The sequence below is a fragment of the Scomber japonicus genome, chromosome 17 (genome assembly GCF_027409825.1).
Source record: "Scomber japonicus isolate fScoJap1 chromosome 17, fScoJap1.pri, whole genome shotgun sequence".
NCBI classification, from domain to species: Eukaryota; Metazoa; Chordata; class Actinopteri; order Scombriformes; family Scombridae; genus Scomber; species Scomber japonicus.
The window spans coordinates 29,240,296-29,266,503 of NC_070594.1; the positions used below are offsets into that span (position 1 = coordinate 29,240,296).

General features: G+C 38.3%; 2 protein-coding genes across 4 annotated transcripts in view; both read left to right on the top strand.

Annotated features, from left to right (window-relative positions):
- The window catches only part of enah (ENAH actin regulator), a 69,213-nt gene extending 67,596 nt beyond the window's left edge, over nt 1-1,617 (top strand). For all 3 annotated transcript variants that reach the window (XM_053336882.1, XM_053336880.1, XM_053336881.1), the window contains 2 exons: nt 140-197; nt 1,526-1,617. In XM_053336882.1, coding sequence (XP_053192857.1) covers nt 140-197; nt 1,526-1,563 — 96 coding nt within the window. In that variant the 3' untranslated portion in view covers nt 1,564-1,617. The remainder of the gene's footprint in view (nt 1-139; nt 198-1,525) is intronic.
- A 6,928-nt stretch (nt 1,618-8,545) lies between these two features.
- lbr (lamin B receptor) lies at nt 8,546-25,052 on the top strand. Its single transcript, XM_053337144.1, has 14 exons — nt 8,546-8,688; nt 12,637-12,802; nt 13,197-13,409; nt 13,791-13,874; nt 15,328-15,523; nt 18,015-18,211; nt 18,757-18,811; nt 19,271-19,465; nt 19,590-19,693; nt 20,047-20,172; nt 20,335-20,503; nt 20,644-20,724; nt 21,317-21,439; nt 22,685-25,052. Exons 2-14 carry the CDS (start codon nt 12,638-12,640, stop codon nt 22,843-22,845), a joined length of 1,869 nt encoding a protein of 622 aa, XP_053193119.1. The 5' UTR covers nt 8,546-8,688; nt 12,637; the 3' UTR covers nt 22,846-25,052.
- The last annotated feature ends 1,156 nt before the right edge of the window (nt 25,053-26,208 follow it).

Genomic DNA, 26,208 nt, shown 5'->3' on the forward strand with positions numbered 1-26,208 from the left:
CGAAAACCATTTCCTCCTCAATGTCATGTGACTGTCAGTGGAAATGAAAGCTGCCAAGTTGCCCTAGCCTGGTTTGCCTCTTCTCTGAGGTTTAATGACATATTATCACATTTGTTTGTTTTTGGTTTTGTCTTTTTAGGACATTCTGGATGAGATGAGAAAGGAGCTGTCAAAGCTAAAAGAAGAGCTCATTGATGGTAATTTGCACCGAAGTCTGTGCTGTTTATTTCTTTCTTTCTCTCTTTAAGGAAGTGAAATAACTCGACTAAAAAGAAATGTCTTGATGTCACAGGTACAGTTTTGAGATGACTCATAGCGTTGACATAGCAACTCACATGCATTGGTGTAGTTTGAGCGAAACCTGCTGCTTCAGCGCTAATGTATTTGCAGCAGCAGGCAGGATGTTCAGCTGTGCAAGGTGCAGCAGTACAAAAATGTTCAAAAGTCTGAACCCCCATCATACTGAGGATCAGGTTCCCATTCTGCTCCATCCTTTTTTGGAAGGTGCTTGGTGCCTGTGTAGCTCTTGAATGAATATAGATGAATGAACCATTTCTATGAACTGCTTCCTCATTGACACATTCACCCACAAATTACAAAGAAACATAAATTTTTCCACTCTCCTGTAATGCTAAGTGCATTGGATGGTTTGGGTTTAATTTGACCAATTTGTGATATCTGACTGTCTGTGTTCCCTCAGTTTAATAATAAAACAAAGAATTTCACCTGTCTTTAAAGCATTTTCATAGATGAAAGAAATTGCTTAGAAAAACGGGTTAAGGGGGGGCAACAACACGTTATGTGCATTAGGTAATGGCCATACCTGTGCTGTGGGAATGTAGGCCTCAATTAACACAGGGCCTAAATTGGTGGAAAATCCTTTTTGGGAACATAAGGCTAAGGGAACATAGGGACGTACCCTATCTGACTATGAGTGACCTAACACATTTCATCTGGGAGTCCTTGGATAATAGGTGGTGATGGAAGCTAATAGTCAGTGACCAGACCATTAGCACCTGTGGCCGGCTAGCTAACATGCTATAATTCAGAAGCTACAATGGCCTGTAATGCCAGCTGGTAAACTAACTAGCTTGGTCAGCAGACAAAAAGATTGACAAGAAGTTTGCTCAAGAAACCAAACCAAGTGGAGCACTTTATACTCTGGCAGAGCAGGTTTATATGAAGTTAGCTTGTATGACACAGCTAATATGATAGCATCCTTCATTTAAGACTTTTCATGTCACTCAATCCCTTCAAAGGCCAGCACTGTTGATATGAAAAACGACTAAATCTTTTCATTACACTTTATAGTTACTATGTACCTCTTGCTTATTTATTTTAGATGCTCACGCTATATATTAAGTAGTATTGTAGTTTTTAGTTTTTCTATTTTTCTATGGATCTGTTCATGTATTTTTGCTGATGGGACACTTACACACATGGTATCAATAAAGTTGAGCTGATCTCATGAATAAGTGATTATAACATGGTTTCTCTTTCTCTGTCTTCCCCTCTGTGTCCTCAGCAATCAGGGAGGAGCTGGGCAAGTCCAGCACGGCATAGAGGTTCCAAAGTTCCTGTTCACAACATCTACACCCACGTGAGCCCGACAGACAACCTCAGTCAGTTTAAGACGTGACAATACGGCAGCGGACAACAAACACAACATAACAGCGATGATGACGATAATTACATTAATACTGAGAGGGGACATTACAGAACAACAAAAAGGAGCAGGTGATGGCGGGAGGCTTGTAACTCTCAATAGCTGTGACCCCCCTCTTCCCCCTCCCCGGCCTCCCCTACCCAGCGTCCCCTACCCCTCCCACCAAGGGCATCGCATCCTGGAGGACAGTTTTTCGGTCTGAAAGAGAAGCAAATGTCTTTATGCAAAGATGATTTCCTATAACAACCAGAACAAACACACACACAAAAAAACCCAATATTGAACTCTTCAGTGATACTGTATTTACCATTGGCGCATAAGTGAACAGAGAATCAGAACTCTGAGCATGTTCTTGTGATTTTACTATCGAAAGGCATGTTTTCATAAGAGAGTTTGAAGAAAGGAAGAAAGTGGGGATGGAAATAAAAACTTTTTTTTCCCATAATGCCATAGGGGTAGCGTGCGAGCGTGTGTGTGTTTGGGTGTGTGTGAGTATGTATGGGGGACTGACCGTCTCTGGCGAAGTCCACCACTACAGGACACTGTAAAGCTCGTCTTCCTCAAATACTATTTTAACCTGAATATGTACAAAAGAGAGAAAAAGTTATTCAGAAAAAAAACGAAAGTATCTATCAACCATGTCTGTTTCAGCGTACAGTAGATCTATGGCCATATCAAGTAGCTCAATAATCCAGTCTTTAAACAGGATGCTCTCTCGTCTGTCTCTTCGTTTGTGGACTCATAATCAGAACTGATGTTTACCTCCTGAAGTGATCGCCCTGTTGAGACGTTTTACCCTCATTTATTTTTTTCATAGTGTTGAGTGGCAGGTGGATGAGAAATGAAGGGTAGCTGCCTGTTAGATGGCAGTCATAGTAGCTCTCTAGCAGACTTTACCTGTCGACAAAAAAAAAAAGAAGCTGATTCGCTAATACCTGTCATGCTAGTTGACCATGGCCAGATGTGTAGATAGAACTGACTCTTCCTTCCTGTACGTTTTGATTTGACTCTCTCCCTCCTTCCTCTCTTGTCATGTTTGTCATGTTTAGGTACTCCGTTTGGTGCATGAATGGTTATTTTTCTTTATACGGTGAGGGTCACAAGTCTGCCATGAAATTGCATTAACTGTCACAAGTTTTATTATAAGCAATAAGTGTAGCATTTATTTTAAGGCCCCATGCCCCAGCCCCAACCCCATCAAACATTTTTCAATGTCTGTCTGTCCTTTTTGGCCCTCCTGAGCCCTCTTTGGACAATGTGACTGTGTGACACCACACAACCTCTTGTTTGCAGATTTTCAGTGAAACTGAAGGCTGACATGAAATAACATCAGAGCAACACTGTAAGACATGATTTCATGGAATAACACTATTTCTAAATCAACACACTCCTTTTTTATTTTTTATTTTTTATTTTTTTTCTATGAAATCCAAGGATACTGTATCTTTAGCCACATTGGAGCTGAACTGATCTTATTTTTTATTTTAGCGCATTTATAAAACTAAAACTTTTAAAAGGTGCACAGGATAACCCAAGTGCGTAAGCGATGGTGTTCATTAGGACATGAATGTGCCATTTACTCTTTCACCAGTGCTTACTGATGATTTGTGTCTCATGTTTTTTTGTTTTTTTGTTGTTGTTTTTTTTTGCTTTGCCGCTGTCAAATACTTCAAATGAGAAACTGTATTTTCCCAGAGGTCTGACATACACAAGGGAACTGTCACTTTATTCTAAAAACATATTTCTTTCAGTATTTTCCATTTAAGTGCTGAGTTTGTTTTTCTAAAAGTTCAAAGTACAATCAACTCGAGAGGAATATGTTGGGAGCTGAGACTGATGTCCAAATACTGTAGCTGTTGATGGCAGGACAATACTGTAGCTGTTGATGGCAGGTCAAGGTAGCAGATAAGTGTCCGTGGAATGGTTCTGTACTCTTTTCTAAATGAGATCCTGAAGGTTAGCTCCACTAATACATTCAAACCCCATGACTTCTAACAGCCACCCACAGTGTACAACAAAGCAGTGGCCCTTAAAAACAACATTTTGACCTTTTTCAAAATGATACAATTGTAACTTAAAGGCACATCATGGTCATGTACCCTTGCATGAAGTTGGGGACTCACAAAAGACAGATTTTAAAAAATAATGCTCAAAATTGAAGCAGCCCAGGCCAAGATATCCTGCCTTTTAATTCCTAGTCTGAGTCAAGCTTTAAATAAACTCAGTCATACAATTCTCATAATCCAACCTTAGACCTTGCTTGTCTAGTAAAGACCTACATTTCAACAAACTCCATGTAGGCTTGTAAAGCAAGCTTTAAGTATAAAAAAAAAAGAAGTGTATTCTCAAAGCTAAAGTCAAGATGAAATAACCCCGACAACATCATTATGACATCATCTGAGTTATTTTTAACCAGAGAAGGCATTGTGTTTTTTCAGTGTGGTAAAATGTTTCATACTGGTATATCTATGGAGTGGCCCTTTAAATAAATATGATGAGGAGAATTGGCTAAGGGGTTTTAATCATACATTGCTTGTAAACCTTGCAATCCTTGAAAAACATTTGTTAATAAGTGGCTGTTGGATCTCATCTTCAAGGGCTTGGATGTTGTAGCTTTGCTGCAAAAGATGAGAAATCACACATTTGAGAAAATTATGTTTCTTTCATTTGTTTGGGTTGGGTCAAATTTGTTAAAAAATACTGTGATGAAAGAAAAAAATGTACACAAGGTGCCATAACTTTGTTTTGAGTGTGGGCAGGAGGTTTTGGCATCAAGGTCAGGTTTCAGGTCTGTGTTGATAAAGTTGTCTCATCTTCTCATCCACCTTTTTAAATGGAAGCATCCAGCCATGAGGCTCTGTACTGAGTGTTTACACAGCATTGATTGCACTTTATGACAAAAAAACCCCAACCCACAGAAAAATCCAACATACTCTGATAACAGTTCTGCCACCAACAGTGTGGCTATCTCACCAAAGGATTCAACTCAGCAGTCTCCTGCTAAACATAATCACTCTCAACAAAGTCGCCTTTCTTATTTTTGTATCATTTTTGTCAAGAGATCTAAAAACAGAAAGATGTCTGTCTATATATTCAGTCTTTGGACATGATGGCAGGTGAAATGTTATGATCGAGAAACTCTTTGTGAAAGCTATGTGGTTTGTGCCTTGTTCCGAAGTTGCATTTAATATGTCAAAGATTTAAAGATGAGTCGTAGTAATATCAAGGGACTGTCATCATGATCACATGCAGTTGCTTTTTTTCCTCCATCATGTTGTTTTGAAGGGAGAGTTCAGTGACTTTGGTACTGTTCCCCACCAAGAAAACACCTTTGCACCAAGATCATCTTTTTTAAAAAACATAATTTCTTTCCATACAGTTGTGAGGTTGCTTTTCTTACAGCTCAGAAGTACAATCAAACCATTGAGACATGAGGCCTACTAGGGTTCCAAGATGATTTTTCTAAACCTAGCCCTGTTCGGAAGTCCAGATAAGTCTGGCTGCGGTGTTCTGTGTTCCCTCATGCCATTGAACGTCACAGAAGACTGTTTGTGTTCAACAGCTTAGCTTTCTTTACACGCTTGGAAATGTTGGATAAAAACCGCTCTGTCCTCTGCAGTGAGATCTACCCCATGTTATTGTCAGGTCATTGATGGAAGCATTTATCTTTGTCCAGTTTTCAGATGAGGGAACTGAAGGAATAGTGAGTTTGCAGGATTATTAGTAGAGATGAATTGGACTGAAAGGCGCAGCAAGTTTCGAGGATGGGTTTCCAGACTTATTCTTTTATCATTTGCATTGTACCATACTGTTCTCATGTTAATTAGTCTTTTCTTACATGCTAACATAATGTTTTGTTTGAGCAAATTAAATAAAAATTGCAATACAAGACCAGAAGTTGTTTCTTTTTAAATGATGTTCACTGTTTTGAGCATTGAAAAAGCTTCAAACACGTCATCAATTATTATTGTAATTATCATACCGTATTATCACTTTTTCATCCTTTTGATCATCCTTTTGATCCATTGGTAATATCAAAAAAATAATCGAACTGACTCAGTAATGTCAGCAACACGTCAACATCTATTGAAAGCCAGCTAGCATTAGCCACCATAAGCTACTGATCAATCAATCAATCAATCTTTATTTGTATTGCGCCAAATCACAAGAAAAGTCATCTCAAGGCACTTTAGACATAGAGCAGGTTCTAAACCGAACTCTTCAGGTTTAATTTTAAAGAGACCCGACATTCCCACATGAGCAAGCACTTGGCAACAGTGGCAAGAAAAAACTCCCTTTAACAGGAAGGCTCAAAGTGGGAGAACATCTGCCTCAACCGGTTGGGGTAGAGAGGAGAGAGAGAAGCACATTGAAAATCAACATTGAGAGAGAAGCACAGATAATACCAGAATAAGTAAGGCTTTGTCACCAAAACTCCCAGACTGTAATGAAATGAGTAATGTGTTCTTTTCTTGTGTATTCAACTTTACATTTGTAAAATTGTTAACTCTTCTTTCAAAAGTTAAATAGTCTCATTTTGAGTGAATAATGACTCTTTGAACTCACTGCAGACTGAATGTCCTCCCTGATGTGCCCACATCTGTTGTTACACCAGGTCAGCCTGTGTTTCACAGTCTATTAACTGTGACAACATGCCCGACTGCTCCACAGTGCGTCACACTCACCCTCAGCAGAGAAGAACAGGAAGAGGAAGACTAACTGAAATTGAAGCCATATAATGCGTTCTTTGAGCCTATGAGGTGTGTGTACTGTTTCTGGAGTCCTTTCTTCTAATGCAACTGTGAGCTGAATGCTCAAGTCTTTGGATTTAGATTTTTTTCATAGATGCTCCAAAATCAGATACATCACAATTCTACATTGTTTTAATATTTTATAATTGTGTAAAACATAGACTTTGCAACTTGTTCACCTTTTGACTATTTTTGAGGGAATCCCTGGTTTTGAATGGGCTACTTGTAGAAGTTTCCAGTCCTTCTTTTCTTTTTTTGTCTTCTTAAGATATTTTCCACTCAGCTATGTACACATACAGAGAAGAAAGGATAGTGGCAAGAAAAGAGAAGGGAAATGTGTACACGTGTCAGTCATGAAGTCAGTAAAAAACAGCAATATATATATAATTTATATTTAAATAAATGCATTTTTTTTTTAAATAATTTCAAATTCTTATCATTTTAAGAGGGGATTGTGTCAATATATAAACGTTCTAAATATGATTTGTGAATATGGTGTATTGCCAATAAAATAAATATTAAGTGTGTATTTCTTTGTTTTATTGCATCAAAGCAGATTGTTTTGACACAACATTTTTAGTTTTTAATTTTATTGTTGTATATATATGTGTGTGTGTTATAATTGCATTTTAGGGTCCTTTTATTTAGTTTTAAATTTTATTGTTGTATACATTTGTTTTTGTTTTTTCTATATCACTATTTTTTGAGCTGCTGTAGCAATGAATTTACCCCACTGTGGGATCAATAAATGTATCTTATCTTATCTTATCTTATCTTATCTTATAGTCTTTAACTTAATAAACGTGTCTGGGTGACACTTCACACACAACCTTGTACTTCAGAAGATATTCTACTGTAGGTCAGAGTATGTATGTAATGTTTAAAAAAGCTTCCCGCACTTTATTGGTTGTAAAAAAAAAAAAAAAAAACTTTCTGTGCATCAGCGCTTCTTGTGGGAGGGGCGTAGAGAACTTTGGCAGTGCATCTGCAGTTCATTTAAGGTTTCGTTTGACTTGCAGCCAGAAAGGGGCTGTGCGGTGGCAAGAGCTGCACTGAGACAGGAAAACACCCCGAGTTGCAGAGAGAAAGACGAGGAAGCTGAGCAAACACTGATGCTGTAATTGGATTGGAGAATTTGAATTTTCAAAAATCAGTTTATGACACTTGGGTACAACCAGCAGGTGTGAATAATGTGTCACAATAGTCAGGTCTCCTTTGCACATATGTTTATGTAAATAGCAGCTGTTGCTGGTTCTCCTCTGTGCAAACATAAAGTGTGGTTAACCTAGTTAGGGTTATTTGATGCACTTAAGCTCATAGTGCAATTTCCTTCAGAGATGCTACTTACATTAAATGGATAGATCATGAAGTAACATATTAAGAGATTAACGCAAATGGGACAACTTTAATTTAAATATTACACTGTTTTGGCCACAAAAACTTATTTGAAGGGAGACAGCTGAAATTCCACATGAACATTTGCAAAATTCAAAGTCTTTTTGTGCATGCTACCTGACCCCATCAAAGGATTTAATTAAAATTAACCTGTCTCCAGTGGTTGATTAATACAGATTGGTAGTTTAGTGCCATCATAATGACAGCTTCACTCCAGAAATATATCAGTTTCCTCCCTACTCTGTGTCAATTTATATTAACACACTGATTAAACACTTTTAATTGATTTCCATTAAATTAAATTTCAAGTAAATCCAAGATTAATTACAGGGTGTATTAAATATAATTAAAGAATTGTAATTTATGTGTGTGTGTGTGTATATATATATATATATATATATATATATATATATATATATATATATATCGCATATATATGTATATGCAATATGTTTTTTTTAATATAGCTCCTGTGTTATGATGGAAAGTCTAAATTATAACTTGTACTTCCCATATTAATGGTGTTTTCTTATGCGGTATCTGTTCTCCTGACCTACCAGTTTGACTGTCGGTAATTTGACACCAGTAAACAAAGTAGTCGTGACCCCCTCAAACCAATCGCAACTCATTTAAAATTCCACCGACGACCAATGAGATCGCTGAACTGTTTGAAATGAACGCTGAGCTAGCCAATCAGTAGCCTTCGCGCCTTCCTAGTCACTGGTGGATTTTGCCCAGAGAGGGAGGGAGAACAGCTACGTCAAACGTTAGCAAAGTCTGTTTTTAAAAAATATAAAGCTTAATGTATTAATTTCTCACTTTATCACGGAATACTTTATTAGTGTTACTCAGTGGGATTATTCGCGCAATATTAAGGTAAGTGTATCCGTCAAACGCTTATGTTTGTGTTTCAAGATGGCAAATCGCATTACGTTTCTCTTTGTTGGGAAATTGGAGCTAAGCCGATGCTAACTGAAGCAGACTGTGGGCTCCGACTAGCTCCTGGAATCGTAACTTCTTCCCACTGTCTAAGTAAAAGGCAGTAGGTGCTGTTGGGTTAACGTTATATTTATGCCGACGACCTTCTCCCTTAGTAGCAAGCATATCCAATGGAAGTGTTAAATAGTGCTCGCCAGTAGCACTTTAACGATTGACTATGAAGTCCCGGATATGCTGTACGCCAACATCTAGATGCGTAACTATTTAGTGTTCAGAAATTAGACGGTGCCTACCCGTACTGAAACGTAGTCTTTACATTATCGTAACACTATTAGTAAGCCCAGTCGGCTTCTGCATTGCATTCGCACCGTATATTTAAACATGTTTTGCTGGGATTCAGACACTGAATTCAGTTTTGTCCAACTTATTCATTCGTGCTCCCGGGTTGATCGGTTTTAGCCGACGTGTTTTGGTTTCTACGCCAACAGTATTTGAATGCATGACGTTTTCCCTCCTTTCCTTTCTGTCGCTACAGGCTGCATCTAGGCGATGTTGAAAGCTAACAAAGCTAATGTTAGGAGCATCTCGTTAAAGAAACAGCGACTGCACATTTCAGTTTCTGCATAAAGGGGATACGCTATTGACGTTATTGTGGAAGGCACGTTCATATCCGTGTGTCAAGCAGTGAAATGCATTAAACCAACTAAATGAGTCTGAAGTTATCATTTTAAATTGCCAAATTAATTAAGTTAAGTTAATTAAATTAAGCGATATAACGTTAATAATAATAAATGCTCCAATATATTAACAATTGACATGATGAATTAGATCGTGACCAACGTCAATCAATCAATCAATCTTTATTTGTATAGCGCCAAATCACCGTGAAGCCCAACATAGATGTCCTAGGTTGGAAAAGTCCGTTGATTTGGCTTGTTAAAAACATAACCTTAGTTCACTTAGTAAATTCTGATATATAGTTAAATAAGATAACTGCATCGTTATAACTTACATTAACCGTAAACTACAGTAACGTTATATTATCGCTTTCGTGCAAGCTGCGAGTTTACAGTAAAGTGACATAACATTTGATGGCGGAATATATGAATTAAAGTTTGTGTTGTTATTTTCAGTAATAATTTTGTAGATTAAAAGCAATCGTGCAGATGTGTCCTACCCATATGGAAATTGAATGCATAAAACACTGCACTATTATGTTAACATATCCGTTTATCGCCTCCTTGGTGGGAAATTATGATACGATTCACACATTACATTTCATAGGTCTGCATACCAGGTGGAGCAAAACAGCAGCTTTCAGCACAAAGGGGGGAAGTCAGGGCCGACTTCTATTTAAAACTCCACCCACGTTACAACTCCTATCCTTTTATCAGCCCAGCCTAAAATCTGATAGGGGAAACTCTCATCAGTCACGATTCAGCCCTGACTTCCACATCCCATATGGAACACTGCAGGCAAGCCAGGAGACCAGCGCAGGGACTAACTTTGGGTGTGTCACACTGAGATGGGTTTCACTCAGATGTGGATTTTTTTTGTGTGTTTTATGAGATCAGATCAGTTACCAGAGGACTAGGGATTGAGTACATGTGTTTGACTCTCTCCTTTATAGTAATCCAACTTCTCAATGGACTGTTGGAGCATTTGCTGTGAATCATTTGAGTTATTTTGTGTTTCATAAAAGCTTACAAGAGATCAAGGAGGTACAGCAGAGAGGTTTAATATTAACCTGAAGAGGTTCTTTGATATATGTATGATGTCTAACTTTTCCTTGTTGGACAGACCATATATGGCAAAACTCACAACCTGAACCACTAATCTTAACCTCAAAGCAGTTTCTGTATGCTACCTGCTATCTACTGAAGCATGGTGCTGTTTAACTTCTGGACATTTAATTAGCAAGACTGCTGTTATCAGCGCTGCAGCTGTTCTGACAGTTTGTTAAATAGTTTCCTTTCTTCCAGTTTCAGTCATTTTAATGCTCGTGTGTTCTTAGTGTTAATAATCAAAAGTGACTTGCATTGCAATTGATTGGTGTTCTCATGCTGGCAGTAGCAAGTTGTGGTTGAAGTGATTCAGAGCAGCTTAAACATGCATGTTCTTTTATTTATTTGTGATCATGAATGTTAATTTTAGTATGAGTTGTGTACAACACAAATATGCCTCTATGGGGTTGGCTTCATGTATTGTTATTATTATTATTATTATTATTATTATTAGCTGGCAGTTTTTCAGGACAAATTTAAGTTTTGTTTTCTGCAGCAGGAAGAAAAATGATATCTCCACAGAACTTTTTTTTTACTGTTATTTGTACAGTGGCTGGTGTAAAAAATTCCTTGCCTGGTTGGCTGCGACTTGAATGGCACGACTCTTTCAGACAGATGGCTTTGGGGTAAACCTAGCAGGGACAGACCTGTCAGCAGTTCTGCAGTAGTGTGGTGGTTTTCTAGACACTGAGCCTCCCTGGTCACTAATGTTCCATAATGCTGACCTTGCCTGGCCCACCTCATTGTGCCCAGTGGTGCACACTGCAGTAGGATTTTGCCGTTCTAAAGTGTTTGCTAATGTAAATCCATCCATACTCTCAATATGTGTACAGTTTGATCAGGAGTATGAACACCCATTAACAAAGAAAAACATTCATAGATGGTGTTAGATTGTTTAAATGTTTCAAATGGTTTTGTAATGGTTAGTTTTCTACATTAATCCTGAGCAGTTGGCCTGGGTTTTTAAGAGGAAGGGTAACCCTATCTCGCTTTGCCACTCGTCTGCCAAGTTAGTTCCACAGATCAACAAAGCAAATAAAATCAGTAGCACAGATTCAGTTCAGACTTTTTTTGTGTGTGTGTTTAGAGATTCCCCCAGGAGGTTTTGTCTGTGTTGATGTAGCAGTGGATCATGTTGTCCTGCAGTTAAACATATTTCCAGTAAATTATTTTGAAGTGTAAAATGCCCAGGGGGATAACATAACAGTCCACTCATCTCTACTCATGTCCTAGTACTTAGTGGGAGGTTGATTTTTCTCATCTGCTTCATGGAGTTAGACAAGAGCCTGGTCATGCTTTTTATCATTTGTTGTGTGCCTTTTTGGATAATATTTCTGCTAAGTAGAGTCACGTTTAAAATGGTTCAATGTGGCTAATATGTCTATTGCTTATGATGTTAAATGTGTGACAATTTTGTGTCTAATTTTAATTAGGAAACTGTTTATTCTGTTAACTGGTGTCAATATATTTAGGATTGTATGGTTATTTGGAAAGATCATTTGCTAACACTGAGTATGTAAATGCATCAGGCATTTAGAAAGTTGTATGCCAAGTGTCAGTCAACAGTGTGTGACAATGAACACATTGAGATTTTGAGATGCTTCTATTGTTGTCATTCACACAGACTGTTGGAAGTTTGAGCTCATGCTATGCTTCAGTGCACTGTATAGAGACAGAAAGAGGAGCATCGGATCACAATGTCTGTCATTGTAGCAAATGATTCTCCTTCACTGTGCATATCAATAGCCAAGTAGGTTTGAACTGTAATGATGAATGTGTCTTAACTTAATTTTCTTTAAAAATCTGAATTCTTCAAAATAAAAATATAAATTAGAATCAGCCAGCCTGCAGTGTGGATGAAAGTAAGGACAATATTGAATAATGATTTCACCCAGGAAAGAACAGCCTCCTGAGGGAGGGTTTACTAGACTGTTTCCCATCCTACCTGTTCCGCTCTACCATGTCCCCCACCTGTCTCGTCTTTTGTCTTCATTGTTCTCTGTCTCCTGTCATCACACTTTCACTTTCTCTTCATTCTCTTCTCTTCTCTTTGGCCCGTTTCCTGCTCTCACACTTTATCACATGTTTTCGGATCAAATAGGATGCCTACTGTGAAGTACCAGAAAGGGGACAGGGTGATGGGCCGCTGGCCCGGCAGCAGCTTGTACTATGAGGTCAAGGTGCTGAGCTTTGATACCAAAAGTCAGCTCTACACGGTCATCTACAAGGATGGTACTGAACTGGAGCTGAAGGAGCAGGACATGAGGGTAAGGCCAGTCACAGTGACACATGATCCAAACTGAATCTTCCTTCACACAGTTTCATGTAATCATTTCTTGTGCAGTATTTTGGTGTGTGTCTTCAGTGGTTAGTAAGGATGTGTAGAGTGCAAGGCACATAAAATTTTCCTGTCATTATTAAGGCCATATGGCTGGTATATTGCCAGTACATAGGAAGACTGATACATTGAAATTATATGCTATGAATGCCATTGTGCTGCATAAGCATTGAAAACTACCTTGCTGTGTGTACTTTCTGCATTATGTGTTCTTACTATATTATACTCATGTTAGGTGGACACATTTTTCATACCTTTTTTGTTTGTTTGTAGATCACCAATTGTTAATAATGGCTTTTGCTTGAATTGTTGTTTTCCCTCAGAGTGCTGCTGGCTTCCAGGCCCGATCACGCTCTCGTTCCCGTTCCCGATCACCGGGCCGTCGCCGCAGCCGGTCACGCTCCCCAGCGAGGACCACACGGCGCTCCTCTTCCCGCACAGCGGCAGTTGTCGCTGCTGCAGCTACAGAGACTGCACCATCCTCCCGCCGGGATACAAAGCTGAAGGATCCAGTTGAAGTCAGGCTCACTCCCCTGGTAAGTGGACCAGCTGAAGATTTGGACATTTTTGGCTTTATTAGACAGTGGGCTCTTGAAAGAAAGAAAGAAAGAAAGAAAGAAAGGAAGGACGTGTTTATGAGAGCTCAGGCTGTCCTGTGTTCACCACATACTGGTAGAATTAGTGAATGCTGATGAATTCAATCCGGTCAACCCCCCCACACATTTTCTCACACACACACACACACAGTTCAGTTCATCTTCAGACGTCCAAAATTATCCACAATATATTGTGGAGAAATGTCTGTTTTTGTTTTTTTTCTGGATTTTGACCACAACCTTCACTGTGTGTATTCCTCACGTTGCATTCCTTTTTTTTTGTCTCTCTCCATCAATTTCCCTCCATTGTTTCATGGGCAGCCACAGACAAAGGCAGCTGAGAACAATACCAACAATAAGCATGAAAAGGCAGAGGAGAATAACACTGCTAACAAAGTAAATGAGGTAAGTTCCATCTTGGAAAAAAAAAATCAAGTTCAAACACTGGAAATTGTTCATAACACACTCTCTCTCTGTATTGCTGCATTAGCAAGCATTAAAACCACTTTCTACTGCTGCAACTCTCTTGGGTTTAAACAAGCGTTGTCAGGTAGATGCTATTACAACAAAAACAACTGATGTTCCAGGCTCTACTAGCTCTCTAGTTGTGAATGGGCTTTGAGGTAAGTTGGAAGCTAATGGAATGTCATGATGCATGCACGTTGGGGGCCGTGTGTTTGCGTGTGTGTTTTCCAGCCGAGAGAGGCTCCCCTCACAAGATCATGCTTCATTTAGCCAGTCACATGGCGCAGCAACATGTGCTCCCTCTTTACTTTCCCCAGCTTTTAAACTTTTATGATAGCTTTTGACAAACAGTCCTAGAGTGGTAGACATTTTTCTTCTTCTTCTTACATGAGTTAAGATACGAAACTCCCCTTAATAGTACTTCAAAATTCTATCCAGTTTCTCTTAGCTTTGTCTGCTTTCCCAATCTTTGTTGTTTTTAATCAGGTTCCTGAGCCATTGTTAGTCTGTATGGTTATGTGGCTTAACTATTAATCCTAGATAAGTATACCCTCTATAAGAACCTTTCTGTAGGAAAAACAGCACAATGACTGCTTTGTGACAGTGTTTGTAGTTTATGGTAAAAGTTGGGGCTTGTGAAGGTAAAGTTACATTGTAAGTGCATTAACATACACACTGTAACTTGGCTGAATGAAGTTAAATGGATGGATGGCAAAAAGTTTCAGTTACAAGTACAGATCAGCTGTAATTTAGAAAAAGGTATTAGATTTGACTTGATTTTCCTTTCATTAGAAGGCCTTTTACTTGTCTTATATTTGCAAGTGTATAGTTTATGGACTTTATGCAGTTTAAAAAAAAAAAAAAAAAAATTCTCAGACTTTTATCTGCTTTGTGTTTTTTACATTTCAATCAAATTGATTTTGATGAAGAACAATTAGCTTAGGTCCTGCTTATATTTTATATTGTTGTTGACTAAACACATTACCTGGATCAGGTATCAGTGCTAATTCAGGCCATCCGTATGGCTGAAGATGACCAATGACTTCTAAAAGCTGTATATTTTTGGTCAAGTCAGGCTCCAATAGGTATTTTCAATTGAAAATCTGTTCAAATGTTTGCCTGCTTTGGCGGTCTGGCTGATTGAATTATGTGCCATCTTTACTGTTCATCAGATGAATGTATTTAATGATGACATAACATATGTGTAAAGATAATGTTTAGTTTTTGTAATTTGAGAACTAATTTATAACATTGGAAGAAAGATCGCAGTTCATACATGAAGCTAGTTTTTCCTGTTTTGAAGAAATGTCTCCCCATATAGTGAACAACTTTTCAGTTTATTTTGTTGATTTTATGTGCTTTAATGATGCTAAATAAACAAATCTTTATTCAGACATCAGAGGCTAAGATTGAAGGAGAGCCTGAGAAGAACCAGGGCCGCTACAATCTGCGCCGCAGGAGGGACGATGTAGATACCAAAACAGATGCGGCCAAACCTGAACAGCCGGAGGAGGAGGAGGCGGCGGCCAAGCTGGCTGCTGCTCCTGCTGCCGCTCTCTCCACCCCTCTCGACTTTGGAGGGAAGATAGGTAGGTTCCAGAATGTGCAGTATGCAACTAGCAGTCTTTGAAGCAAAGTCTCCACAATGTTTTATTTTTGGTCAGACTAGTTACACCCTTGTACGTGTCCAGTGCTGTTAAAATATATATTTTTCAAACTCCTTCTCAGGTGCATTTTTAAAATAAATTCTGGTGTCTTTGTATCCATGTGGACATGTAAAACTGAGCATTTGGGAAGTGATGATGTCACACCTCAATCTGTGCATGCCTATTGCTGCTTTGTGTAATAAACATGCACCTGCAGGGGTAGACAATAAGGAAAATTTGCCACTGGCCCTCTGGGCCAGTGGCTTTTGAAATTCACTGGCCCGACTATTGTAACCAGTGGCCCAGGTCAACGTCAGGTATAGATCCCAATAATCACGAAAAAGAACAATTCAGTAAATGGCTTTTCTTTCTTCAGCACATAATAGGCTGTGTGGAACATGTTTTCCATTTGTTTTTTGAACCCTGCTGCCATTTCACTATAGACATGCACACAAACTAACACAGGAGATGTTACATTCTCTGCCTTCTTCTTTTTAAAGCAGTTTTGGTGTGCGATGCTCTTTTCATGAGGGTCAAAGCCAGTAGCCCGCTCTGCTACATGGCCCTTGTAGAGTGGAGAACTCCTCAAATAAACAAGCAAGAAATAAAAAAATATTTTTTACTGCTCATCCTTTGTAAATATATGAAACTAGCCACTCTACATTTCTATTAAGCAAGTGTCTATCGTTAATTGCCTGTTAAAATAATTGCATCCAGGGCTTGAAATTAACTTTTTGATCTACTAGCCAAGTGGCTAGTAGATCAAAAAAGTTACTAGCCAACCAGATTTTTTACTAGCCAAAACCAAAACGTTGCTTTACTATTGTATTTGTATTTCATAGGGGTGTGACGATACACTCAGTTCACGAGACGAGGCACGATATTGGGTTCACAAGATCAAGACGAGACTTTAACTATGTTTTTAAGAAAACTTCAATGAGGAAATAAATGACTGTTCTTTTATTTGAAATTCACAAAATGGAATTGAAATGTTTTAACTAATCATCTTATAATGAATCACTTCAGTTCTACTTTCTAAATATATAATTATCCTATGCAACATGCAGCACTGTAAAAGGTTTCCCCATATAGATATTTTATATATTGATAATTTTGATATTAATGGAAATAACAACCATAAATACCTAAGTTAGATAAATCACAAATACTAAAAAGTAAATTATAAAGAGTAGAAACAATTCTAATATATAAATATAAATTAAATAAAGAATCTAATTCTAACTCACAAATTATAACATAAAATAAATATAAAATAAATAAAACAACACAGAAATAAAAGTAAATTGCACAAATCCTGTATCACATAAATACACAAGTAGAACAAAATATAAATTGTGTTATAATTTGTTAGTGTGACTCATTTTACTTTTGGCATCATTAGGCTTCCATAGCTGCGCTAGATTCCTCCGCTGCTCCTACCTCAGACTCTCAGTGTAGAGACCTGAGGTTAACCTGCTGCTGCTCCTCTCCTCATCTCATACTTCTGACTGAGATCTTCTCAACAGGTAGAAGCTGTAACAAGCTTAATGATCCACGAAATACACAGTATCAGCAGCGGCACTGAGCGGCCGCGCGCGTTCTGCGGGAGCGAGCAAGGTGTGTTTACGTCCCACGGAGAGCACAGTCTGGTTGCATTGACGGCTGTCTTTGATCGGGATCACGTAAAGTATTAGCGGTATAAACCGAGACGATTTAACAGAAATCATCGCAAAACATTGGAACCACGGGGAATTAATGTGAAGTTAGATTTTTTTTACTTGTTTTTCTTTTGTTTGTTTTTTTTAATCAAGGGCATTATTTTTACTGGCCCCATCGGGCCAGTGGTTGGAGCGTTCTGGTGGCCCGGACGGTTTTAAAAGTACGTCGGGCCACCGGGCCATTTATATTGTCGACCCCTGACCTGACATAAACACCACAAAGGGGAAATAAGTTCAATACACATGCTCAAAATGTTCTTTACTGGTATTTGATGTATCTTTGATGTAGGCTTTATTACTTACCTGCTGGCCCAGTATACTTGCTTGAGTGTTTGTACACACAAGAATGCAAAGACGACTACAGAGAGATTTGGTAAAACAATGATCGTATGGGCACAGTAGGAGAAATTATTCATTTAGAAAAATATTAGTGAATGTGTCTGGTCCCACTTGTGTAAATGCAGGTTGAGAGTTCTTCAAAAGGTTCAAAAGTCCCTGGGGGAAAGTTCATGTGGTCAAAACACTGCTAAAGTTGATTTTTAGAACATGTGCATTACTGGCTCAGCTATGTGACTCACGTGTATGTCAGTGTTTTAGTCTGTTTGTCTGTCTTTATCAAGGTGGTGTTTATCTAGACATGCAGACATGTGGTGGTGAACTAAAGCAAATCAAACTATCAACATTATTAACCCTGCTGTGTCCTCGCCTTCCTTCAGGAGCATACTTCTGGCTTCTCTTCCTGCCTGCCTGGGTTCTCTTTCTGATACTCCAAGTCAACCTGGAGGACCCCAGCCTGACTAACTTCCCCCCTCCTGTGCCCCTTCTTGAGTCTTTCTGGGATGCCCAGGCTCTTGGCTTTGTCATCCTGTGGATCTTATTCCAGGCCCTGCTCTACGTCCTGCCTGTTGGAAAGGTGAAGTATACACATAAAGATACATGCATGAGTTGTAGAATCATGTAACACTACATTATTCCCCTGAACCCAGTACTAGTAGTTACAGTAAAGTGGTAGCTAGCTAGCTGTCTGCATTGACTGATGGAGGAAAGACACACATGAAGTAACACATGACTGTTTCTGTTTGTCAGCTCTGGCAGGAAGCAGAAATTGGATTACTGGTCAGGAGTAACAGTTAATGAGATGCTCCAAGCCCTTTTTATTTCCCTCCTGGTTCATAATCTCTACTTCTTTATATCTAACACTAACTCTCTAAATGATAGATCTACTACACATATTACATTTTTGTGTTAGGTATTTAAATTTATAATAAACATCTTAGTTGGCATCTGAGGCAGCTCCAGATAGCTCTAGGAGATATGGAGCATTTTCAACTGTTGAGGAGTCCATAAGTTTTAGCAGGCACGTGTTTCCTTCATTGAGTGACTCGTTTCCTCCCACAGTTAAGGAAAATGTGCTCTTGCTCAGCTGTTAATCCCCTTTTTTTCTGTTTGTCTCTCTAGCTGAGTGAAGGCATGCCACTGAGGTCTGGGGAGAGACTGAAGTACAGAACCAATGGTGAGGCCGTGTGAAGCAGGAGCTCTGCCCATTTCATTATAATCACTCACTGTCTAATTGCACTCGAGCTAAAGTTGAATGAATGAATGCCTAATTTATTTTGTCGGGTCAAGTAAACTTGGATGCAGTGATATTATGTTGTCATTACCATTCATTAATTCTGATAACTGATCTTGAAGTGGTGACATATTTTGCTTAAACTGATTTAATTTAGGTAATTAAGCTTCAGTGCTTATTTTGGTTTTGTCTTCCACATTCTACCTTGTGTCTGTATTTAAAGCCCAACCTAAATAGCCTTTAACAAACTGTAATTTAAGGTTTTATGGACATAATAGTAAGCATCTAAAAAGTATTAGAAATTAGTTGTGGAAGACCCTTTTTTTAACTTTCATATCATATATGCATTTCTACTATTTTAGGAGACATTTGTACAGGCTTTAAATGTCTGTTTCCCTGCAGGTTTCTTTGCCATCGCAGCGAGTGCTGTAGTAGTTGCAGTAGCAGTCCATCAGGGTATCGATCTCACCTACATCCACAGCAACTTCCTGCAACTTGCCACGGCAACCCTCCTCATCTCCGTCCTGCTCAGCGTCTACCTGTATGTTCGCTCTCAATACGCCACCCCAGACCAGCTGGCACTGGGGGGAAACTCCGGTAAGGGGAAACACCCACAGTCATTGGCTCACGGATCTTTTTTTATTCTTCCATTTGTTTTGACTGGTGTCTGCTTTAAATTTTCACAGTTGTTTGATTTATTTTCCCTCCTCTGTTTCACTAGGTAATTTGATGTATGACTTTTTCAAAGGACGCGAGCTCAACCCCCGCATCAAAAACTTTGATTTGAAGTTCTTCTGTGAGATGCGCCCTGGACTGATTGGCTGGGTGAGTCGTCATTGGACACTGGAGCAAACTTTAGTGTCATTTGAAACCTTAAAATAATAAAGATGTTGTCACTCTCATTTACTTCTCTTTCTGTACAATGTAAAATATGTCCCTGTATACCTGAGCTAAATTTAGACCTCTCTTGATCTGCTTCACAATGCTAATTTTATGCACATATTCTGCTCTCTGGTGGCCGTATGTGGAATTGGTTTTATTTGCTCTGTAGGTTTAACCTCAGTAGACGTGTTGTTTCAAGTGAATGAAACTTGGATTTCCACAATTGAATATGAAACATTCTGTATTTAACTGAGCAAATGCTCATAATGATCCTGAATTTCTTGTGTGTTTTTCAGTGTTTGATCAATTTTGCGATGGCGCTGGCAGAGATGAAGCAGCAGGGTCTGGATGCACCATCCTATGCAATGATCCTGGTGAACCTCTTCCAGCTGCTCTACGTGGTGGACGGCCTGTGGAATGAGGTACGCTCAGAAGACAATGAACATAAACGTTATATGTGCTATAACCTGGACATTTTCTCAGAAGCGTCACTCACATGGGAGTTAATGAAACATTGAAAAAGAAAAGCAATTTAATTGACTAAGAAGTGGTGATTGAATGGCTTTCTTTTTGTCTTCTCTCAGGAGGCCATTCTGACCACCATGGACTTGATGCACGATGGTTTTGGCTTCATGCTGGCATTTGGTGATCTGGTGTGGGTTCCTTTTACTTACACCCTGCAAGCCTATTACCTTGTCAGCCACTCAAACCCACTGGGGCCGTTAGCACTTGCAGTCATCATTGCACTCAAACGTAAGAAGAAGCAGAGGGTTTAACTAACCTCACTCATCAGATTATTTCAGATGATGAGTATTCCTTCAACATGTTGATGGTCATTTTTATTTGAAAAGTTGGGGTATTAAATGGGTTCTTTTGGTTTGTCTGTCTTTCAGTCATTGGCTTCTACATCTTCAGGAAATCCAACTCTGAGAAAAATAATTTCAGGAGAAACCCATCAGACCCCAAACTGTCCCGTAAGTTCATCTCCAGACATTTGGCAGTTTATGTCATGGTTATGTTTAACCGAGCATTTTTATTTATTGCTTACTAAAGCAAAAATAGGAAAAGCTTTCTACTTAGATTCTGTCTAGTGTTACAGTATATCTGGGAGCTGTCATCAGTGGTGGAACCAAATACGGCATGTTGATCGAGATTAACATGCTGTTTAATGTTTTATGAAAGCACAGATGCTTTACACATTACATCACATGTATATCTCATGTTTGTGACATCAGTAAGTATCCTCTCCTTGAGTGTGGAGATTAACTCTGGACTTTGGGGACAAAAATATTATAAATACTTCAGATTCAAGTACTTACCTGTTCCCAAAGTTTTCACCCATATTCCACGGTCTTCTTCAGCAAGAGTATAGAAAAATAACGGGTAATCAAGTTTTGCATCTGGTTTTCCATCTGGTTTTGTTGTTGAAAATAATTACAGCAGGAAAAACATGCAACATGTGTAAAAGCAAATTTTGTGTTTGATACTAAGATGGTGTTTAAAGATCGGACTTCTTACCACATATTTCTTTGTCCCGGTTTGTGTTCTCATCTGCCTCTCTCTCAGATTTGAAGACCATCCCCACAGCCACAGGGAAGAGTCTACTGGTGTCAGGCTGGTGGGGCGTGGTCCGCCACCCGAACTACCTGGGAGACCTCATCATGGCTCTGGCCTGGTCACTACCGTGTGGTGAGTCAGCTTGACATTTGTACCACAAGTGATCAAACACAAAGGGTGCCAGTTTCATGAACCAAGGTCCAGGACAAAGAGTTCAGCCAAGTACACTAAAATGAACACTAAGTACTTGTAGCATTTTTCATGGTGTACAAAAGGAACAATCCTTTATCATATGTTGTCAGTAGGGGTGTAAGTGGATGGTAACAAGTAGGGATCGACCAATATGTTTTTTTTAAGGGCCGATACTGATTTTTAGTAATCAAGGAAACTGATAACCGATATTTAGAATCGATATTAATTTGCAGTAAAAATTTTAAATTTTGGTGTCAAAATTTAGAATAACACACTTGGGATTAGACTGAATACAGTATACTGTTTGTTTGTTTTTGTACACTGTGAAAATCTGTGATAAAAAGACCTTAAACTTTTGTAGAATAACACAAACTGTGATCTTGGTTGAAATGGTTCAAGCAATTGTTTAATTATATAAAAACAAAAAGTGCAGAGATCTCTTAAAGTTCAACAGGTTCAGCTCTCTTAATCTATAGGCTACTTGCTGTACCCATATGTTGCTATGTCTTCTTATTATTAAATAAAGGAGCTCCAGGTCATGTTCACTTGATCATTCTTTTTTTTGCCGTGGTGCTATTTATTTTTAGAAGCATGACATGATTCAACTTTGACATTTTCTGTTGCCTTGCCTTCAAACACCACACTGCTGCTTCATGGAGCAGTCCTCCTCTCTTCTCTGTGGCGCTGCACCTAGAAGCTTCAGTGTTGATTGGCTGTCACTTGTGCCGTGCAGCCAATCAGTGGGTGCTGTAGGCGGGACATTGTTACACAGCCAAGAGTGGTGACTTAAGGCAGAGAGAGACGGCTGCATAAGAGCCAAAGGAGCGCGTTTTAAAATAAACTTATTTTATTGGTTATCGGTGGAAAAAACGGCTGATGCCGATTATCATACAAAATGCAGAATATCGGCAGATATTATCGGCCATGCCAATTATTAGTCGATCCTTAGTAACAAGCATGCCCTTTATCAGTTCTTGTGGAGATATTGACATTTTAGAGGTTACATTGTTTTGTGTGTAATTATGGACAGTTTCATTTGAGATCACAACAACCAAACTTACAGACCTACAAAAAGCTAAATATACTGGAATAAAAAGCGATAATTGAAATGAACACATTGTATCAAGTGACAGTCTTACAGATTTTTTTGTGTCCCCTTTGTCCTTGTATCTCTTACATCTTTAGGCGTCAGCCACCTCCTGCCGTGGTACTACATGATCTACTTCATCATCCTGCTCGTGCACCGAGACTCTCGCGACATGAGTGAGTGCAGAAGAAAGTACGGCTCTGCGTGGGACGAGTACTGCCGAACTGTTCGCTACCGGATCATTCCACGTGTCTACTGAGGGACCCAACAATGGACACTCCCAAGCTGAGGCCTTTTTTTCAGCCCAATATTATGACTGTGAGGGCCCACAAACAAACCCAAATACGAATGGATTGAATGATTTTACTTTTTAGAATTATTTTACAATTTTTAAACCATGAATTTAAAAAAAGAAAATCTTAATTGTGGACTGAAGAAGCTGCATAACATTTCATGAATATTTTTGAATGAAGAAAAACGGGACTTTTATTGGTGTCAAGAACTGTTTGAAGAATTGCCTTTTTTAATACAAAATACTAAAAAAGATATACTTCAAATGTTTACAAAATGGAGAAAATAACAGAAAAACGCCTCTGCTAGGAATGTCTTGTTAGGATGTATATTTCTGTATATAAACATTTGTTTTTATACTTCCAGAAAAAACTCACCACTTGCATAATCTTTTTGTTAAGTTTTATTCTTTGCTCCCATATTCAAAATGTTACAATATCAGCTTGGCTTTTATGAGTAATTTTGTAAGTATGCCTTCCTATTATAATTATACTGCTTGTGTATATTGTGAAGGATGGTTTTTAAATGACCTGTACAGTGGAACTAGGACTCATGTTCTTTCTCAGGACCTAGGACTTTGTCAGAAAGTTGAATTAGAAAAGTTTTGTCTTAATAATTACAGTATGTTTGTGTATAATTCTATATAGATTTCTAGTTTTTAACTTGAGAGTGTAAAATTATTTTTGAGGTTTCAAGAAAAAAATGCACTAATGTGGTAAGGCTTTTTTTTCTTATATTATCAATTCCAAAGTGTATTTGATTAGGCTTTTGCTACCTCAGGTTCACTCACTGTCCATTTCTTCCTCCTTTGTGCCCTCTGGGAGGCAGTGTGTGTAATTATGAGTGTGCTGTCACTGCAGAAGAAAGCTAAATGAGTTGTTTTTCATCACAATAATGTTAGTATCTGTTATGAACAAGTGGCACCCATCCACATCACAGACGTCATGCTTTTAGAGTGGAATTCCCAACTACTTGTGTTTTTGCCCTTAATTGTTTGCTGCATTTCTGTGGTGCTGAGACTATCTGTATTTTTTGTCCTGCTAGTTTCTAGAGCACATTTTGCTATTATGAACTCTTTTTCCCACCACTGCCACATGTATTTTGGTTGCTATCTACTTAAGCTTTAACTAGCCAGGTCATATGACAATGACTATTTTTGATGAAGTTTATACTGTGACAACATGCAGAGCTCTTAACTGTGTTAGCATTTATGACCTGTGCATTTGCAAACCCAAAAACAGTATTTTTATGTCCATGCAGCTATAGATGAGTACATACGTAGCAATACATGAACTAGACTATGTAGCATTTTTATGCTGTGCTGACTGAATACCATGTAAATATCATAATTTTTTTTCTAATGTGCAGTGTCTTGGATTCAGTGACATCTAGTGGTGGGGTTGCAGATTGCAACCAAATGAAAATAATTCATATATATATTTGCATATTCACAGATTGTGGAATATTTAATGAGTGTGTGTGTGTGTGTATGCCATTTAAAGGATTTTAAAGTGGAAGAGGACACACTACCCATGTAGATATAAACGGCTCATTTTAAGGTAACGAAAGCTATTCTCATTGTCAGGTGATAACACAACAATGAAAACATACTTGTGAATATAATTCAATTTCTACCAAGTCTGCTTCTGCTAGATACCACTGAATTCTACACACTAGACATTTAAATCACTTTATTTTGGGTAAAAGAAGTGGGAGTAGTAATTCCAGTAATGTTTCTCAGTAGATGTTTAATGTTGCTTTTTCTTTTGACTATTTTTAAAAAGTTGACTACCTAATCTTGACCACTGTAGTTATGTTACACATAGATCTGCCATGTTTCTAGACAGTGCTTCAAAGTGTATCAAGACAATTGTAAAATGTTCTGCTACTCTTTTTCTGATTTCCTGAAAAGTTTCATACTTGAGATGCCACCAGGACACATTATGATTCCCCCTGACCTCCACCCCACTTCTTTAATATGGTGGTAAACTTCTCTCCTTAGTTTGGCAGTCTGTTAGTGGAAAGCAATACGTTGGATGTACTTTGATATATTACAACAATGAATGAGAAGTTAACAGGTCCAGCAGTCTGTCAGTGAGGATGCATCAAATGTGTGACTGTGGCTGGAAGGAGTTTATCTGTACAAATGTCGCAGCATAAAATAAATATTTACAGTATTTCCTTTTTCTGCGTTCTTTGGATTTTGTACTTTTTCAGCTGGGTGACCAGCCCAGTGGTGAAAAATGCTTCTCCATGTTGAGAGTGAGGAACATAGTATGGTGTGCATTTGCTCTATATATTGAAGATAGTAACTATGACTGAAAGAAGCTGTATGAAGATCAAACAGGAAAGAGAAGCTATGATTTATTGAGTATTTATTTCGAAAATAACTGTAGCAATGTTGTGTCTCCACACCCGCCAAAGCTTCATGTTGGGAGAATTTAGGTCTTGGAAAGTGTGCTTGATACAGTAAATGTTACCTGTCAGATGTCAAAATTCACCAGTAATTCTGAAAAGAGAGAAACATGATACCCAGTAACATTAATATCTGTTCTGTTTTCACTGTCTCTACGCTTAAAATAGCTTTTTGATACACCAAAACAGTAATTCTTAAACTGCATTTTGTGTGGTTTTGACTATAAGATCACCCATATACATCAATGTTTGCAAAACAAAATTAAAATGAAATATAAGGGATTAAGTTAATTAAACTAATACTAAAACTACGCTAAAAAAGAGATTCATAAAAACATGAATAAGCTAGAATAAGAAGATCATAAAATGATAATAAAATTCATCAAAACATCAAAACAAATATAATGAAAAATTAAAAAATACTATAAACCATTCTTGATCAAAAGCCAGGCTGAACAGGTAGGTTTTGAGTTTACTTTTAAAAATTTCAAATATGTAAATGATAACTGTGTAAATGTAAATATGTAAATAGATAACTGTGTAAACATTGTAAATACATATGTTTTGTAAATTAACCCAATGAACAACTTCTACAAAGCCCTTCCCTGTCCCCATCTCGGACACTCAGACCATCTGTCCCTGTTCCTGACACCAGTTTACAGGCCTCTCAACTGCAGATCTAAGTCACAGGACAAGTCAGTGCAGTGCTGGACTGAAGAGGCAACACTATCCTTACAGGACTGTTTTGAGGACACCATGTGGGAGTTCTTTGAACAACTAGACATTGAGCTCCACACTTTCTCTGTACTATCGTACATCAGCTTCTGCATGGACAATGTAACAATAAGGAAACAGATCAAAACATTCCCCAACCAAAAACCCTGTTTCAACGCTATTGTCAGAGCACTGCTCCAGG

Coding starts and splice junctions, on each gene's coding strand:
- lbr (XM_053337144.1), top strand. CDS start 12,638: ATGCCTACTGTGAAGTACCAGAAAGGGGACAGGGTGATGGGCCGCTGG. Junction 13,875..15,327: donor CTGCTAACAAAGTAAATGAG/GTAAGTTCCATC, acceptor ATCTTTATTCAG/ACATCAGAGGCTAAGATTGA. Junction 18,212..18,756: donor ACGTCCTGCCTGTTGGAAAG/GTGAAGTATACA, acceptor TTGTCTCTCTAG/CTGAGTGAAGGCATGCCACT.